At 51.8% G+C, this 18,332-nt stretch overlaps 1 protein-coding gene across 1 annotated transcript in view; it reads left to right on the top strand.

Annotated features, from left to right (window-relative positions):
• LOC129833734 (trinucleotide repeat-containing gene 18 protein-like) overlaps window positions 1-18,332 on the top strand; it is a 299,469-nt gene that overhangs the window by 259,861 nt on the left and 21,276 nt on the right. Inside the window, 15 exon segments of the mRNA XM_055898516.1 lie at window positions 2,344-2,529; window positions 2,659-3,035; window positions 8,237-8,365; window positions 8,520-8,661; window positions 10,243-10,360; window positions 15,894-15,969; window positions 16,061-16,195; window positions 16,703-16,747; window positions 16,749-16,793; window positions 16,795-16,839; window positions 16,841-16,885; window positions 16,887-16,931; window positions 16,933-17,112; window positions 17,160-17,204; window positions 17,206-17,359. Coding sequence (XP_055754491.1) covers window positions 2,344-2,529; window positions 2,659-3,035; window positions 8,237-8,365; window positions 8,520-8,661; window positions 10,243-10,360; window positions 15,894-15,969; window positions 16,061-16,195; window positions 16,703-16,747; window positions 16,749-16,793; window positions 16,795-16,839; window positions 16,841-16,885; window positions 16,887-16,931; window positions 16,933-17,112; window positions 17,160-17,204; window positions 17,206-17,359 — 1,767 coding nt within the window.

Here is an 18,332-nt window from a genome sequence, read left to right as displayed (position 1 = left end):
CTCAACCCCTCTCTCCCTCCCTCAACCCCTCTCTCCCTCACCCCCCTCCCTCCCTCAACCCCTCTCTCCCTCACCCCCCTCCCTCCCTCACCCCTCTCTCTCCCTCAACCCCTCTCTCCCTCACCCCTCTCTCTCCCTCACCCCCCTCTCTCCCTCCCCCCTCTCTCCCTCACCCTCCTCCCTCCCTCACCCCTCTCTCTCCCTCAACCCCTCTCTCCCTCACCCCCCTCTCTCCCTCAACCCCTCTCTCCTTCACCCCTCTCTCTCCCTCAACCCCTCTCTCCCTCACCCCCCTCTCTCCCTCAACCCCTCTCTCCCTCACCCCCCTCTCTCTCTCCCTCTCTCTCTCCCTCCCCGCTCCCTCCCTCACCCCCCTCTCTCCCTCACCCCCCTCTCTCTCTCCCTCCCTCCCTCCCTCCCTCACCCCCCTCTCTCTCTCCCTCCCCTCTCTCTCCCTCCCTCCCTCCCTCTCTCTGTCTCTGTCTCTCCCTCCCCATTTAGACTGGACTCCTTTTGAGTCTCTCTCTGTCTCCCTGCCTCTCTCTCCCTCTCCCTCTCTGTCTCTGTCTCTCTGTCTCTCCTCTGTCTCTCTCTCTGTCTCTCTCTCTCTGTCTCTCTGTCTCTCTCTCTGTCTCTCTCTCTCTGTCTCTCTCTCTCTCTGTCTCTCCCTCCCCATTTAGACTGGACTCCTTTTGAGTCTCTCTCTGTCTCCCTGTCTCTCTCTCCCTCTCTGTCTCTGTCTCTCTCTGTCTCTCCTCTGTCTCTGTCTCTCCCTCCCCATTTAGACTGGACTCATTTTGAGTCTCTCTCTGTCTCTCCTCTGTTTCTCTCTCTCTCTCTCTCTCTCTCTCTCTCTGTCTCTCTCGCTCTCTCTCTCTGTCTCTCTCTCTGTCTCTCTCTGTCTCTCCCTCCCCATTTAGACTGGACTCCTTCTGAGTCTCTTTCTGTCTCTCTGTCTCGCCCTCCCTCTCTCTGTCACTCTCTCTGTCTCCTCTGTCTCTCTGTCTCTCTCAGACAGAACAGACAGACAGACAGAACAGGGCTCCCCATTTAGACTGGACTCCCTGTGAGTATCCCTCCCTCCCTCCCTCCCTCACTCCCTCTCTCTCTGTCTCTCCTCTGTCTCTCTCTTTCTCTCTGTCTCTGTCTCGCCCTCCCCATTTAGACTGGACTCCGTTTGAGTCTCTCTCTGTGTCTCTCTCTGTCTTTCCCTCCCTCTCCCTCCCTCTCTGTCTCTCTCTCTGTCTCTCTGTCTCTTTGTCTCTCCTCTGTCTCTCTCTCTGTCTCTCTCTCTCTCTGTCTCTCTCTCTGTCTCTCTCTGTCTCTCTCTCTCTCTGTCTCTCTCTGTCTCTCTCTCTCTCTGTCTCTCCCTCCCCATTTAGACTGGACTCCTTTTGAGTCTCTCTCTGTCTCCCTGTCTCTCTCTCCCTCTCTGTCTCTGTCTCTCTGTCTCTCCTCTGTCTCTCCTCTGTCTCTGTCTCTCCCTCCCCATTTAGACTGGACTCCTTTTGAGTCTCTTTCTGTCTCTCTCTCCCTCTCTGTCTCTGTCTCCTCTGTCTCTCTGTCTCTCTCTTTCTCCCTGTCTCTCTGTCTCTCCCTCCCCATTTAGACTGGACTCCCTTTGAGTATCCCTCCCTCCCTCCCTCCCTCCCTCCCTCCCTCCCTCCCTCCCTCCCTCCCTGTCTCTCCTCTGTCTCTCCTCTGTCTCTCTCTCTGTCTCTCTCTCTGTCTCTCTCTCTGTCTCTCTCTCTCTCCCTCCCCATTTAGACTGGACTCCTTTTGAGTCTCTCTCCGTCTCCTCTTGTCTCTCAACATATTTCTCCCTATATGTTTTCTGCAGAGAGACGAGAGAGAGAGAGGATGAGAAAATGTGTTTTTGATCAGTCACGTAAAAGTGCTGAAAACATGTTGTCTCACTATTTAAAATAAGTTATACACTAATAAGTAAATAAGTTATATTTTGGTTCAGGTACAATCAACTAGCGTTAGCTAACGCTACCTAGCAACAAACAAACAAAAATATTTTTAACAAATCGATACTTGGGAGTCACAATATCGATATAATATCGCGTTACGTAACTATTGATTTTTATTATTTTGATGTATATTTAAAAGTATTTTTCCATCACTACAGTATATGGTTTTCTGGCAGCCTCACCTCAGAGCCTGTAGTCTGGGTCGAGCCTCTACTCCAGCCCCCTGCTCCGGCAGAGCCCCATAAAGACCCCTAGGCCCATATCCTCTTCACTCTGTACTGCAGTAATACTACAGACATACACGAGACATACATGACGTTAGAATTGGAGTTGACTGTGTGTTACTGAGCGTCTCTCTCTCTCACAGAGTCCTCCACTGAGGAGGATGACGATGATGAGGAAGAGGACGAGTCGTCGCGCTCCGAGGGGAGTGAGCTGGAGGAGAGTGGGTTGGGCCTGCTGGCCCGGTTCGCAGCCAGCGCCATCCCGGTAAACCCCGTCCCGCTGCCCCGTCTCCACGACAACAAACACCGTAGCAGGCAAAGCATTCTGGGTAAGCAGAGAGAGAGAGATTTGGATGTGTGAATTCCGTTGTAACCTTGTCAGAGGTGCTGTTTACTGTGTGTGTGGTGTGTGTGGTGTGTGTGTGGTGTGTGTGTGTGTGTGTGTGTGTCCCCTCTAGGTGTCGGTTCTGGTTCTGGTTCTGACCTTCGTCTGAGGAAGTTCCCCTCTCTGCTCCACGGGAAACGCTCCGCTCCCCAACTCCCCCTGTTACCCCCGGCAACGCGCCACGGCGACCAGACGAGCAACGAGACCTCGCCGGTCAAACGCAAACCCCGCCCCTCTCCCCGGTCGCCCCGGAGTTTCACCTTTGACCCCCCCGGGGGGCTAGGGGGAGGGGCTAGCGAGGAGGAGGGATGGACACGCAGACGTAGCGAGAGGATTTTCCTTCATGATGCCTCCACCAATCAGATCTCTCCCCCCGGCAAAGACCCTCCGATCAGCACTAAGCCCGCCCCCAGACCTAAAACCACACCCAGGGAAGGGAAAGACTTGAAGGTGAGTCGGTCTGTCCTCTCAGTCTGTCCTCTAGGGTCTGTCCTCTCGGGTCTGTCCTCTCGGGTCTGTCCTCTCGGGTCTGTCCTCTAGGGTCTGTCCTCTCGGGTCTGTCCTCTCAGGTCTGTCCTCTAGGGTCTGTCCTCTAGGGTCTGTCCTCTAGGGTCTGTCCTCTAGGGTCTGTCCTCTCGGGTCTGTCCTCTAGGGTCTGTCCTCTCGGGTCTGTCCTCTCGGGACTGTCCTCTCGGTCTGTCCTCTCGGGTCTGTCCTCTCTGGTCTGTCCTCTCGGGTCTGTCCTCTAGGGTCTGTCCTCTCGGGTCTGTCCTCTCGGGTCTGTCCTCTCGGTCTGTCCTCTCGGGTCTGTCCTCTCGGGTCTGTCCTCTCGGGTCTGTCCTCTCGGGTCTGTCCTCTAGGGTCTGTCCTCTAGGGTCTGTCCTCTCGGGTCTGTCCTCTCGGGTCTGTCCTCTCGGGTCTGTCCTCTCGGGTCTGTCCTCTCGGGTCTGTCCTCTCGGGTCTGTCCTCTCGGGTCTGTCCTCTCGGGTCTGTCCTCTAGGGTCTGTCCTCTCGGGTCTGTCCTCTAGGGTCTGTCCTCTCGGGTCTGTCCTCTCGGGTCTGTCCTCTCGGTCTGTGCTCTCGGGTCTGTCCTCTCGGGTCTGTCCTCTCGGGTCTGTCCTCTCGGGGATGTCCTCTCGGTCTGTGCTCTCGGGTCTGTCAGCTCAGGTCTGTCCTCTCGGGTCTGTCCTCTCGGGTCTGTCCTCTCGGGTCTGTCCTCTCGGGTCTGTCCTCTCTGGTCTGTCAGCTCGGGTCTGTCCTCTCGGGTCTGTCCTCTCGGGTCTGTCCTCTCGGGTCTGTCCTCTCGGGTCTGTCCTCTCGGGTCTGTCCTCTCGGGTCTGTCAGCTCGGGTCTGTCCTCTCGGGTCTGTCCTCTCGGGTCTGTCCTCTCGGGTCTGTCCTCTCGGTCTGTCCTCTCGGGTCTGTCCTCTCGGGTCTGTCCTCTCGGTCTGTCCTCTCGGGTCTGTCCTCTCGGTCTGTCCTCTCGGGTCTGTCCTCTCGGGTCTGTCCTCTCGGGTCTGTCCTCTCGGGTCTGTCCTTTCGGGTCTGTCCTCTCGGGTCTGTCCTTTCGGGTCTGTCCTCTAGGGTCTGTCCTCTAGGGTCTGTCCTCTAGGGTCTGTCCTCTAGGGTCTGTCCTCTCGGGTCTGTCCTCTCGGGGATGTCCTCTCGGGGATGTCCTCTCGGTCTGTCCTCTCGGGTCTGTCCTCTCGGGTCTGTCCTCTCGCTTCTATCCTCTCGGGTCTGTCCTCTCGGGTCTGTCCTCTCGGTCTGTGCTCTCGGGTCTGTCAGCTCAGGTCTGTCCTCTCGGTCTGTCCTCTCTGGTCTGTCAGCTCGGGTCTGTCCTCTCGGGTCTGTCCTCTCGGGTCTGTCCTCTCGGGTCTGTCCTCTCGGGTCTGTCCTCTAGGGTCTGTCCTCTCGGGTCGGTCCTCTCGGGTCGGTCCTCTCGGTCTGTCCTCTCGGTCTGTCCTCTAGGGTCTGTCCTCTAGGGTCTGTCCTCTCGGTCTGTCCTCTCGGTCTGTCCTCTCGGGTCTGTCCTCTAGGGTCTGTCCTCTAGGGTCTGTCCTCTAGGGAATGTCCTCTCGGGTCTGTCCTCTCGGGTCTGTCCTCTCGGTCTGTCCTCTCGGTCTGTCCTCTAGGGTCTGTCCTCTCGGGTCTGTCCTCTCGGGTCTGTCAGCTCGGGTCTGTCCTCTCGGGTCTGTCCTCTCGGGTCTGTCCTCTCGGTCTGTCCTCTCGGGTCTGTCCTCTCGGGTCTGTCCTCTAGGGTCTGTCCTCTCGGGTCTGTCCTCTCGGGTCTGTCCTCTCGGGTCTGTCCTCTCAGTCTGTCCTCTCGAGTCTGTCCTCTCGGGTCTGTCCTCTCGGGTCTGTCCTCTCGGGTCTGTCCTCTCGGGTCTGTCCTCTCGGGTCTGTCCTCTCGGGTCTGTCCTCTCGGGTCTGTCCTCTCGGGTCTGTCCTCTCGGGTCGGTCCTCTAGGGTCGGTCCTCTCGGTCTGTCCTCTCGGTCTGTCCTCTCGGGTCTGTCCTCTCGGTCTGTCCTCTCGGGTCTGTCCTCTCGGGTCTGTCCTCTCGGGTCTGTCCTCTCGGGTCTGTCCTCTCGGGTCTGTCCTCTCGGGTCTGTCCTCTCGGGTCTGTCCTCTCGGGTCTGTCAGCTCGGGTCTGTCCTCTCGGGTCTGTCCTCTCGGGTCTGTCCTCTCGGGTCTGTCCTCTAGGGTCTGTCCTCTCGGGTCTGTCCTCTCGGGTCTGTCCTCTCTGGTCTGTCCTCTCGGGTCTGTCCTCTAGGGTCTGTCCTCTAGGGTCTGTCCTCTAGGGTCTGTCCTCTCGGTCTGTCCTCTCGGGTCTGTCCTCTCGGGTCTGTCCTCTCGGTCCGTCCTCTCGGGTCTGTCCTCTCGGGTCTGTCCTCTCGGGTCTGTCCTCTCGGTCTGTCCTCTCGGGTCTGTCCTCTCGGGTCTGTCCTCTCGGGTCTGTCCTCTCGGGTCTGTCCTCTCGGGTCTGTCCTCTCGGGTCTGTCCTCTCGGGTCTGTCCTCTCGGGTCTGTCAGCTCGGGTCTGTCCTCTCGGGTCTGTCCTCTCGGGTCTGTCCTCTCGGGTCTGTCCTCTCGGGTCTGTCCTCTCGGTCTGTCCTCTCGGGTCTGTCCTCTCGGGTCTGTCCTCTCGGGTCTGTCCTTTCGGGTCTGTCCTCTCGGGTCTGTCCTCTCGGGTCTGTCCTCTAGGGTCTGTCCTCTAGGGTCTGTCCTCTAGGGTCTGTCCTCTCGGGTCTGTCCTCTCGGGGATGTCCTCTCGGGGATGTCCTCTCGGTCTGTCCTCTCGGGTCTGTCCTCTCGGGTCTGTCCTCTCGCTTCTATCCTCTCGGGTCTGTCCTCTCGGGTCTGTCCTCTCGGTCTGTGCTCTCGGGTCTGTCAGCTCAGGTCTGTCCTCTCGGTCTGTCCTCTCTGGTCTGTCAGCTCGGGTCTGTCCTCTCGGGTCTGTCCTCTCGGGTCTGTCCTCTCGGGTCTGTCCTCTCGGGTCTGTCCTCTCGGGTCTGTCCTCTCGGGTCTGTCCTCTCGGGTCTGTCCTCTCGGGTCTGTCCTCTCGGGTCTGTCCTCTCGGGTCTGTCCTCTCGGGTCTGTCCTCTCGGGTCTGTCCTCTCGGGTCTGTCCTCTCGGTCTGTCCTCTCGGTCTGTCCTCTCGGGTCTGTCCTCTAGGGTCTGTCCTCTCGGTCTGTCCTCTCGGTCTGTCCTCTCGGGTCTGTCCTCTAGGGTCTGTCCTCTAGGGTCTGTCCTCTAGGGTCTGTCCTCTAGGGAATGTCCTCTCGGGTCTGTCCTCTCGGTCTGTCCTCTCGGTCTGTCCTCTCGGGTCTGTCCTCTAGGGTCTGTCCTCTCGGGTCTGTCAGCTCGGGTCTGTCCTCTCGGGTCTGTCCTCTCGGTCTGTCCTCTCGGGTCTGTCCTCTCGGTCTGTCCTCTCGGGTCTGTCCTCTCGGGTCTGTCCTCTCGGTCTGTCCTCTAGGGTCGGTCCTCTCGGGTCTGTCCTCTCGGGTCTGTCCTCTCGGGTCTGTCCTCTCGGGTCTGTCCTCTCGGGTCTGTCCTCTCGGTCTGTCCTCTCGGTCTGTCCTCTCGGTCTGTCCTCTAGGGTCGGTCCTCTCGGGTCTGTCCTCTAGGGTCTGTCCTCTCTGGTCTGTCCTCTCTGGTCTGTCCTCTAGGGTCGGTCCTCTCGGGTCTGTCCTCTAGGGTCGGTCCTCTCGGTCTGTCCTCTCGGGTCTGTCCTCTCGGGTCTGTCCTCTCGGGTCTGTCCTCTCGGGTCTGTCCTCTCGGGTCTGTCCTCTCGGGTCTGTCCTCTCGGGTCTGTCCTCTCGGTCTGTCCTCTCGGGTCTGTCCTCTCGGTCTGTCCTCTCGGGTCTGTCCTCTCGGGTCTGTCCTCTCGGGTCTGTCCTCTCGGTCTGTCCTCTCGGGTCTGTCCTCTCGGGTCTGTCCTCTCGGTCTGTCCTCTCGGGTCTGTCCTCTCGGGTCTGTCCTCTCGGGTCTGTCCTCTCGGGTCTGTCCTCTCGGGTCTGTCCTCTCGGGTCTGTCCTCTCGGTCTGTCCTCTCTGGTCTGTCAGCTCGGGTCTGTCCTCTCGGGTCTGTCCTCTCGGGTCTGTCCTCTAGGGTCTGTCCTCTCTGGTCTGTCCTCTCTGGTCTGTCAGCTCGGGTCTGTCCTCTCGGGTCTGTCCTCTCGGTCTGTCCTCTCGGGTCTGTCCTCTCGGGTCTGTCCTCTCGGGTCTGTCCTCTCGGGTCTGTCCTCTCGGGTCTGTCCTCTCGGGTCTGTCCTCTCGGGTCTGTCCTCTCGGGTCTGTCCTCTCGGTCTGTCCTCTAGGGTCTGTCCTCTAGGGAATGTCCTCTCGGGTCTGTCCTCTCGGGTCTGTCCTCTCGGTCTGTCCTCTCGGTCTGTCCTCTCGGGTCTGTCCTCTAGGGTCTGTCCTCTCGGGTCTGTCAGCTCGGGTCTGTCCTCTCGGGTCTGTCCTCTCGGTCTGTCCTCTCGGGTCTGTCCTCTCGGGTCTGTCCTCTCGGGTCTGTCCTCTCGGGTCTGTCCTCGGTCTGTCCTCGGTCTGTCCTCTCGGGTCTGTCCTCTAGGGTCTGTCCTCTAGGGTCTGTCCTCTCGGGTCTGTCCTCTCGGGTCTGTCCTCTAGGGTCTGTCCTCTCGGGTCTGTCCTCTCGGTCTGTCCTCTCGGGTCTGTCTGCTCGGGTCTGTCCTCTAGGGTCTGTCCTCTCGGTCTGTCCTCTCGGGTCTGTCCTCTCGGGTCTGTCCTCTCGGGTCTGTCCTCTCGGGTCTGTCCTCTCGGGTCTGTCCTCTCGGGTCTGTCCTCTCGGGTCTGTCCTCTCGGGTCTGTCCTCTCGGTCTGTCCTCTCGGGTCTGTCCTCTCGGGTCTGTCCTCTCGGGTCTGTCCTCTCGGGTCTGTCCTCTCGGGTCTGTCCTCTCGGGTCTGTCCTCTCGGGTCTGTCCTCTAGGGTCTGTCCTCTAGGGTCTGTCCTCTAGGGTCTGTCCTCTCGGGTCTGTCCTCTCGGGTCTGTCCTCTAGGGTCTGTCCTCTCGGGTCTGTCCTCTCGGTCTGTCCATCTTTCTAGGGTGTTTATGATGGTATGTGTGTGTGTGTCTGTGTGTGGTGTGTGTGTGTGTGTTCTAACTTGCTTGTTTCTGTGTGTTAATCAGAAGAAGAGGCTGAAGGACTCTCCCCTGACCCCGCCCTCTCTGTCTAGTCCAATCACAGAGAGCCCTGTAGCCCCTCCCCTCAGCCCTGCACGCAAGAGCCAATCAAAAGCCAAGGCTAAACCCCGAGAGGTCTGTGTACGGCTACATTCATCCTCATCAATGATCCTTCACGTGTGTTACGTACAACTGCCTCTCTGTGTGTGTGTGTGTGTGTGTGTGTGTGTGTGTGTGTGTGTGTGTGTGTGTGTGTGTGTGTGTGTGTGTGTGTGTGTGTGTTCCACAGGCTCGTGGAGCGGTCAGTAGGCTGATGAAGAGTATGGAGGCCGACGAAGACTTCGAACCCAGTCAGGACAGCAGCTTCTCTGAAGACGATGGACCTCCTCCTCGGTCACACAGCAGTCCGGCTGAGAGGACTCTGTCGTCTGGTTAGTGGACTGGTTATATTGATACGTTGGTGTGTATATTGATACTTTAGTGTATAGTTGTATTAGTGTATAGTTGTATTAGTGTATATATTGATACTTTAGTGTATAGTTGTATTAGTGTATATATTGATACATTAGTGTATAGTTGTATTAGTGTATAGTTGTATTAGTGTATATATTGATACATTAGTGTATAGTTGTATTAGTGTATATATTGATATATTAGTGTATAGTTGTATTAGTGTATATATTGATACTTTAGTGTATAGTTGTATTAGTGTATAGTTGTATTAGTGTATAGTTGTATTAGTGTATATATTGATACATTAGTGTATAGTTGTATTAGTGTATAGTTGTATTAGTGTATATATTGATACATTAGTGTATAGTTGTATTAGTGTATATATTGATACATTAGTGTATAGTTGTATTAGTGTATATATTGATACATTAGTGTATAGTTGTATTAGTGTATATATTGTTGTGTTAGTGTATAGTTGTATTAGTGTATATATTGATACTTTAGTGTATAGTTGTATTAGTGTATATATTGATACTTTAGTGTATAGTTGTATTAGTGTATATATTGATACTTTAGTGTATAGCTGTGTTAGTGTATATATTGATACATTAGTGTATAGTTGTGTTAGTGTATATACTGTTATGTGCTTCTACCCCTGCATTGCTGTTTGGGGTTTTAGGCTGGGTTTCTGTACAGCACTTTGAGATATCAGCTGATGTAAGAAGGGCTATATAAATACATTTGATTTGGTTTATTGTTGGTGTATGCAGTACATTCAGAAAGTATTCAGACCCCTTGACTTTTTTCACATTTTGTTACGTTACAGCCTCGTTCTAAAACGTATTAAATCGTTTTTTCCCCCTCATCAATCTAAACACGATACCCCATGATGACATCACAATACCCCATGATGACATCACAATACCCTATAATGACATCACAATACCCTATAATGACATCACAATACCCCATAATGACATCACAGTACCCCATAATGACATCACAGTACCCCATAAGGACATCACAATACCCCATAATGACATCACAATACCCCATAATGACATCACAATACCCCATAATGACATCACAATACCCCATAATGACATCACAATACCCCATAATGACATCACAATACCCTATAATGACATCACAATACCCCATAATGACATCACAGTACCCCATAATGACATCACAATACCCTATAATGACATCTATGGGGTATTGTGATGTCATTATGGGGTATTGTGTGTAGATTGATGAGAAAAAAAAATATTGAATCCATTTCAGAATTAGGCTGTTATGTAACAAAATGTTTTAAAAGGGAAGGGGTCTGAATACTTTCCTGAATGCACTTTGTTAGTGTATATATATAGATGCATTGATATATTGATTGGTTTATTGATTGATATATTGATTGGTTTATTGATTGGTCTATTGATTGGTATATTGATTGGTCTATTGATTGGTATATTGATTGATATATTGATTGGTCTATTGATTGGTCTATTGATTGGTATATTGATTGGTTTATTGATTGGTTTATTGATATATCGATCCAGCTCCGGTCCAGTGTGTGTTAGATAAAGACTCTCTTCAGGATGGTCTGCGGGTTCTGATCCCCATGGACGATCAGCTGCTGTATGCTGGACACGTCAACACCGTACACTCCCCGGACATGTGAGTACACACACACACACACACACACACACACACACACACACACACACACACACACACACACACACATATATATATAACTGCCCTGAATGCCTCTGTTGATCCTACTGCTATCGTATACAGTAATCCATGTGCCTATGAACCAGAGTTACACTGTTAGCACTGAGGTGGTGTGTCCTAGTAGGAAGTCCACTGTTAGCACTGAGGTGGTTTGTCCTAGTAGGAAGTCCACTGTGTGTAGCTCCCCCTGTTAACACTGAGGTGGTGTGTCCTAGTAGGAAGTCCACTGTGTGTAGCTCAGCCTGTTAGCACTGAGGTGGTGTGTCCTAGTAGGAAGTCCACTGTTAGCACTGAGGTGGTGTGTCCTAGTAGGAAGTCCACTGTTAGCACTGAGGTGGTGTGTCCTAGTAGGAAGTCCACTGTTAGCACTGAGGTGGTGTGCCCTAGTAGGAAGTCCACTGTTAGCACTGAGGTGGTGTGCCCTAGTAGGAAGTCCACTGTTAACACTGAGGTGGTGTGTCCTAGTAGGAAGTCCACTGTTAGCACTGAGGTGGTGTGTCCTAGTAGGAAGTCCACTGTGTGTAGCTCAGCCTGTTAGCACTGAGGTGGTGTGTCCTAGTAGGAAGTCCACTGTTAGCACTGAGGTGGTGTGTCCTAGTAGGAAGTCCACTGTTACCACTGAGGTGGTGTGTCCTAGTAGGAAGTCCACTGTGTGTAGCTCAGCCTGTTAGCACTGAGGTGGTGTGTCCTAGTAGGAAGTCCACTGTTAGCACTGAGGTGGTGTGTCCTAGTAGGAAGTCCACTGTTAGCACTGAGGTGGTGTGTCCTAGTAGGAAGTCCACTGTTACCACTGAGGTGGTGTGTCCTAGTAGGAAGTCCACTGTTAGCACTGAGGTGGTGTGTCCTAGTAGGAAGTCCACTGTTAGCACTGAGGTGGTGTGTCCTAGTAGGAAGTCCACTGTTAGCACTGAGGTGGTGTGTCCTAGTAGGAAGTCCACTGTGTGTAGCTCACCCTGTTAGCACTGAGGTGGTGTGTCCTAGTAGGAAGTCCACTGTGTGTAGCTCACCCTGTTAGCACTGAGGTGGTGTGTCCTAGTAGGAAGTCCACTGTTAACACTGAGGTGGTGTGTCCTAGTAGGAAGTCCACTGTTAGCACTGAGGTGGTGTGTCCTAGTAGGAAGTCCACTGTTAGCACTGAGGTGGTGTGTCCTAGTAGGAAGTCCCCTGTTAGCACTGAGGTGGTGTGCCCTAGTAGGAAGTCCCCTGTTAGCACTGAGGTGGTGTGTCCTAGTAGGAAGTCCCCTGTTAGCACTGAGGTGGTGTGTCCTAGTAGGAAGTCCACTGTTAGCACTGAGGTGGTGTGTCCTAGTAGGAAGTCCACTGTTAGCACTGAGGTGGTGTGTCCTAGTAGGAAGTCCACTGTTAACACTGAGGTGGTGTGTCCTAGTAGGAAGTCCACTGTTAGCACTGAGGTGGTGTGTCCTAGTAGGAAGTCCACTGTTAGCACTGAGGTGGTGTGTCCTAGCAGGAAGTCCACTGTTAGCACTGAGGTGGTGTGTCCTAGTAGGAAGTCCACTGTTAGCACTGAGGTGGTGTGTCCTAGTAGGAAGTCCACTGTTAGCACTGAGGTGGTGTGTCCTAGCAGGAAGTCCACTGTTAACACTGAGGTGGTGTGTCCTAGTAGGAAGTCCACTGTGTGTAGCTCACCCTGTTAGCACTGAGGTGGTGTGTCCTAGTAGGAAGTCCACTGTGTGTAGCTCACCCTGTTAGCACTGAGGTGGTGTGTCCTAGTAGGAAGTCCACTGTTAGCACTGAGGTGGTGTGTCCTAGTAGGAAGTCCACTGTTAACACTGAGGCGGTGTGTCCTAGTAGGAAGTCCACTGTTAGCACTGAGGTGGTGTGTCCTAGTAGGAAGTCCACTGTTAGCACTGAGGTGGTGTGTCCTAGTAGGAAGTCCCCTGTTAGCACTGAGGTGGTGTGTCCTAGTAGGAAGTCCACTGTGTGTAGCTCAGCCTGTTAGCACTGAGGTGGTGTGTCCTAGTAGGAAGTCCCCTGTTAGCACTGAGGTGGTGTGTCCTAGTAGGAAGTCCACTGTGTGTAGCTCACCCTGTTAGCACTGAGGCGGTGTGTCCTAGTAGGAAGTCCACTGTTAGCACTGAGGTGGTGTGTCCTAGTAGGAAGTCCACTGTTACCACTGAGGTGGTGTGTCCTAGTAGGAAGTCAACCGTGTGCAGCTCACCCTGTTAGCACTGAGGTGGTGTGTCCTAGCAGGAAGTCCACTGTGTGTAGCTCACCCTGTTAGCACTGAGGTGGTGTGTCCTAGCAGGAAGTCCACTGTGTGTAGCTCACCCTGTTAGCACTGAGGTGGTGTGTCCTAGTAGGAAGTCCCCTGTTAGCACTGAGGTGGTGTGTCCTAGTAGGAAGTCCACTGTTAGCACTGAGGTGGTGTGTCCTAGTAGGAAGTCCACTGTTAGCACTGAGGTGGTGTGTCCTAGTAGGAAGTCCACTGTTAGCACTGAGGTGGTGTGTCCTAGTAGGAAGTCCACTGTTAACACTGAGGTGGTGTGTCCTAGTAGGAAGTCCACTGTTAGCACTGAGGTGGAGTGTCCTAGTAGGAAGTCCACTGTTAGTACTGAGGTGGTGTGTCCTAGTAGGAAGTCCACTGTGTGTAGCTCACCCTGTTAGCACTGAGGCGGTGTAAAGCTTAGAGAGGATCTCATGTTAAATACTGTTGAAGTAATATGGCTACAGGTTCATCTGCCTCACCTCCCATTCTGGTGGGAAGCTGATATAGACCACCAAGTGCTAACAGTCAGTATCTGGATAACGTGTGTTAAAATGCTTTATAATGTACACTGCCGGTCAAAGGTTTGGACACACCTACTCATTCAAGGGTTTCTCTTTATTTTTTTACTATTTTCTACATTGTAGAATAATAGTGAAGACATCAAAACTATGAAATGACACATGTAGTAACCTCAGGAAGAGTAGCTGCTGCCTTGGTATCAGGAACTAATGGGGATCCATAATAAACCCCAGGAAGAGTAGCTGCTGCCTTGGCAGGAACTAATAGGGATCCATAATAAACCCCAGGGGGAGTAGCCGCTGCCTTGGCAGGAACTAATAGGGATCCATAATAAACCCCAGGAAGAGTAGCTGCTGCCTTGGCAGGAACTAATGGGGATCCATAATAAACCCCAGGAAGAGTAGCTGCTGCCTTGGCAGGAACTAATGGGGATCCATAATAAACCCCAGGAAGAGTAGCTGCTGCCTTGGCAGGAACTAATGGGGATCCATAATAAACCCCAGGAAGAGTAGCTGCTGCCTTGGCAGGAACTAATAGGGATCCATAATAAACCCCAGGGGGAGTAGCCGCTGCCTTGGCAGGAACTAATAGGGATCCATAATAAACCCCAGGAAGAGTAGCTGCTGCCTTGGCAGGAACTAATGGGGATCCATAATAAACCTCAGGAAGAGTAGCTGCTGCCTTGACAGGAACTAATGGGGATCCATAATAAACCCCAGGAAGAGTAGCTGCTGCCTTGGCAGGAACTAATGGGGATCCATAATAAACCCCAGGAAGAGTAGCTGCTGCCTTGGCAGGAACTAATGGGGATCCATAATAAACCCCAGGAAGAGTAGCTGCTGCCTTGGCAGGAACTAATGGGGATCCATAATAAACCCCAGGGGGAGTAGCCGCTGCCTTGGCAGGAACTAATAGGGATCCATAATAAACCCCAGGAAGAGTAGCTGCTGCCTTGGCAGGAACTAATGGGGATCCATAATAAACCTCAGGAAGAGTAGCTGCTGCCTTGACAGGAACTAATGGGGATCCATAATAAACCCCAGGAAGAGTAGCTGCTGCCTTGGCAGGAACTAATGGGGATCCATAATAAACCCCAGGAAGAGTAGCTGCTGCCTTGACAGGAACTAATGGGGATCCATAATAAACCCCAGGAAGAGTAGCTGCTGCCTTGGCAGGAACTAATGGGGATCCATAATAAACCCCAGGAAGAGTAGCTGCTGCCTTGGCAGGAACTAATGGGGATCCATAATAAACCCCAGGAAGAGTAGCTGCTGCCTTGGCAGGAACTAATGGGGATCCATAATAAACCCCAGGAAGAGTAGCTGCTGCCTTGGCAGGAACTAATGGGGATCCATAATAAACCCCAGGAAGAGTAGCTGCTGCCTTGGCAGGAACTAATGGGGATCCATAATAAACCCCAGGAAGAGTAGCTGCTGCCTTGGCAGGAACTAATGGGGATCCATAATAAACCCCAGGAAGAGTAGCTGCTGCCTTGGCAGGAACTAATGGGGATCCATAATAAACCTCAGGAAGAGTAGCTGCTGCCTTGGCAGGAACTAATGGGGATCCATAATAAACCCCAGGAAGAGTAGCTGCTGCCTTGGCAGGAACTAATGGGGATCCATAATAAATACAAATGCAAATACACTCCTGACCCCTGACCTCTGTTCTGTAGTTACAGTGTGGTGGTGGAGGGAGAGAGAGAGGGAGGGAACAGACCTCATATCTACTGTCTGGAACAACTCCTGACCCCTGACCTCTGTTCTGTAGTTACAGTGTGGTGGTGGAGGGAGAGAGAGAGGAAACAGACCTCATATCTACTGTCTGGAACAACTCCTGACCCCTAACCCCTGACCTCTGTTCTGTAGTTACAGTGTGGTGGTGGAGGGAGAGAGAGAGGGAACAGACCTCATATCTACTGTCTGGAACAACTCCTGACCCCTAACCTCTGACCTCTGTTCTGTAGTTACAGTGTGGTGGTGGAGGGAGAGAGAGAGGGAACAGACCTCATATCTACTGTCTGGAACAACTCCTGACCCCTGACCTCTGTTCTGTAGTTACAGTGTGGTGGTGGAGGGAGAGAGAGAGGGAACAGACCTCATATCTACTGTCTGGAACAACTTCTGACCCCTGACCTCTGTTCTGTAGTTACAGTGTGGTGGTGGAGGGAGAGAGAGAGGAAACAGACCTCATATCTACTGTCTGGAACAACTCCTGACCCCTAACCCCTGACCTCTGTTCTGTAGTTACAGTGTGGTGGTGGAGGGAGAGAGAGGGGGAACAGACCTCATATCTACTGTCTGGAACAACTCCTGACCCCTAACCCCTGACCTCTGTTCTGTAGTTACAGTGTGGTGGTGGAGGGAGAGAGAGAGGGAACAGACCTCATATCTACTGTCTGGAACAACTCCTGACCCCTGACCTCTGTTCTGTAGTTACAGTGTGGTGGTGGAGGGAGAGAGAGGGAACAGACCTCATATCTACTGTCTGGAACAACTCCTGACCCCTAACCCCTGACCTCTGTTCTGTAGTTACAGTGTGGTGGTGGAGGGAGAGAGAGAGGGAACAGACCTCATATCTACTGTCTGGAACAACTCCTGACCCCTAACCCCTGACCTCTGTTCTGTAGTTACAGTGTGGTGGTGGAGGGAGAGAGAGAGGGAACAGACCTCATATCTACTGTCTGGAACAACTCCTGACCCCTGACCTCTGACCTCTGTTCTGTAGTTACAGTGTGGTGGTGGAGGGAGAGAGAGGGAACAGACCTCATATCTACTGTCTGGAGCAACTCCTGCAGGAGGCTGTGAGTACATTTCATTACGTCTGTGTCCTGTTTGTATTTATTACCGGTTGTTCGTCAGCGTGTATTAATGTTGTTCCGTGTGTCGTTCCAGATTGTGGACGTGATTCCTCCGTCAGTGTGGCATCTTCCGGAAGGCTGTCGTGTCGCTGCATACTGGAGCCAACAGTACCACTGTCTCTACCCCGGCACCGTAGTCAACGGTAACGCACAGTACCGCTGTCTCTACACCCGGCACCGTAGTCAACGGTAACGCACAGTACCACTGTCTCTACACCCGGCACCGTAGTCAACGGTAACGCACAGTACCGCTGTCTCTACACCCGGCACCGTAGTCAACGGTAACGCACAGTACCACTGTCTCTACACCCGGCACCGTAGTCAACGGTAACGCACAGTACCACTGTCTCTACACCCGGCACCGTAGTCAACGGTAACGCACAGTACCACTGTCTCTACACCCGGCACCGTAGTCAACGGTAACGCACAGTACCACTGCCTCTACCCCCGGCACCGTAGTCAACGGTAACGCACAGTACCACTGTCTCTACACCCGGCACCGTAGTCAACGGTAACGCACAGTACCGCTGTCTCTACACCCGGCACCGTAGTCAACGGTAACGCACAGTACCGCTGTCTCTACACCCGGCACCGTAGTCAACGGTAACGCACAGTACCGCTGTCTCTACACCCGGCACCGTAGTCAACGGTAACGCACAGTACCGCTGTCTCTACACCCGGCACCGTAGTCAACGGTAACGCACAGTACCACTGTCTCTACACCCGGCACCGTAGTCAACGGTAACGCACAGTACCACTGTCTCTACACCCGGCACCGTAGTCAACGGTAACGCACAGTACCACTGTCTCTACACCCGGCACCGTAGTCAACGGTAACGCACAGTACCACTGTCTCTACACCCGGCACCGTAGTCAACGGTAACGCACAGTACCACTGTCTCTACACCCGGCACCGTAGTCAACGGTAACACACAGTACCACTGCCTCTACCCCGGCACCGTAGTCAACGGTAACGCACAGTACCACTGCCTCTACCCCGGCACCGTAGTCAACGGTAACGCACAGTACCACTGCCTCTACCCCGGCACCGTAGTCAACGGTAACGCACAGTACCACTGTCTCTACACCCGGCACCGTAGTCAACGATAACGCACAGTACCACTGTCTCTACACCCGGCACCGTAGTCAACGGTAACGCACAGTACCACTGTCTCTACACCCGGCACCGTAGTCAACGGTAACGCACAGTACCACTGTCTCTTCCCCGTCACCGTAGTCAACGGTAACGCACAGTACCACTGTCTCTACCCCGGCACCGTAGTCAACGGTAACGCACAGTACCACTGTCTCTACCCCGGCACCGTAGTCAACGGTAACACACAGTACCACTGTCTCTACCCCGGCACCATAGTCAACGGTAACACACACTCCAGGGTTTCCATTAGCCGGTAATCGCTGGCTTTTGGCCAATAAAAACTAGAAAAGCTGAAAAATAAAATTGGAGAAGACAGCATCTCATTTCACAAATCTGTTTTATAGTCTAATCAATATAAATACTGTTTTATAGTCTAATCAATATAAATACTGTTTTATAGTGTAATCTAATCACTATAAATACTGTTTTATAGTCTAATCACTATAAATACTGTTTTATAGTCTAATCACTATAAATACTGTTTTATAGTCTAATCTAATCAATATAAATACTGTTTTATAGTCTAATCAATATAAATACTGTTTTATAGTCTAATCAATATAAATACTGTTTTATAGTCTAATCAATATAAATACTGTTTTATAGTCTAATCAATATAAATACTGTTTTATAGTCTAATCAATATAAATACTGTTTTATAGTCTAATCTATATAAATAATGTTTTATAGTCTAATCACTATAAATACTGTTTTATAGTCTAATCACTATAAATACTGTTTTATAGTCTAATCTAATCAATATAAATACTGTTTTATAGTCTAATCTAATCACTATAAATACTGTTTTATAGTCTAATCAATATAAATACTGTTTTATAGTCTAATCAATATAAATACTGTTTTATAGTCTAATCAATATAAATACTGTTTTATAGTCTAATCAATATAAATACTGTTTTATAGTCTAATCAATATAAATACTGTTTTATAGTCTAATCACTATAAATACTGTTTTATAGTCTAATCAATATAAATACTGTTTTATAGTCTAATCTAATCAATATAAATACTGTTTTATAGTCTAATCTAATCAATATAAATACTGTTTTATAGTCTAATCACTATAAATACTGTGTTTTAGTCTAATCTAATCAATATAAATACTGTTTTATAGTCTAATCACTATAAA

This window comes from Salvelinus fontinalis, chromosome 34 (assembly GCF_029448725.1).
Source record: "Salvelinus fontinalis isolate EN_2023a chromosome 34, ASM2944872v1, whole genome shotgun sequence".
Classification (NCBI taxonomy): Eukaryota; Metazoa; Chordata; class Actinopteri; order Salmoniformes; family Salmonidae; genus Salvelinus; species Salvelinus fontinalis.
This window is presented reverse-complemented; position numbering and strand designations above follow the sequence as displayed.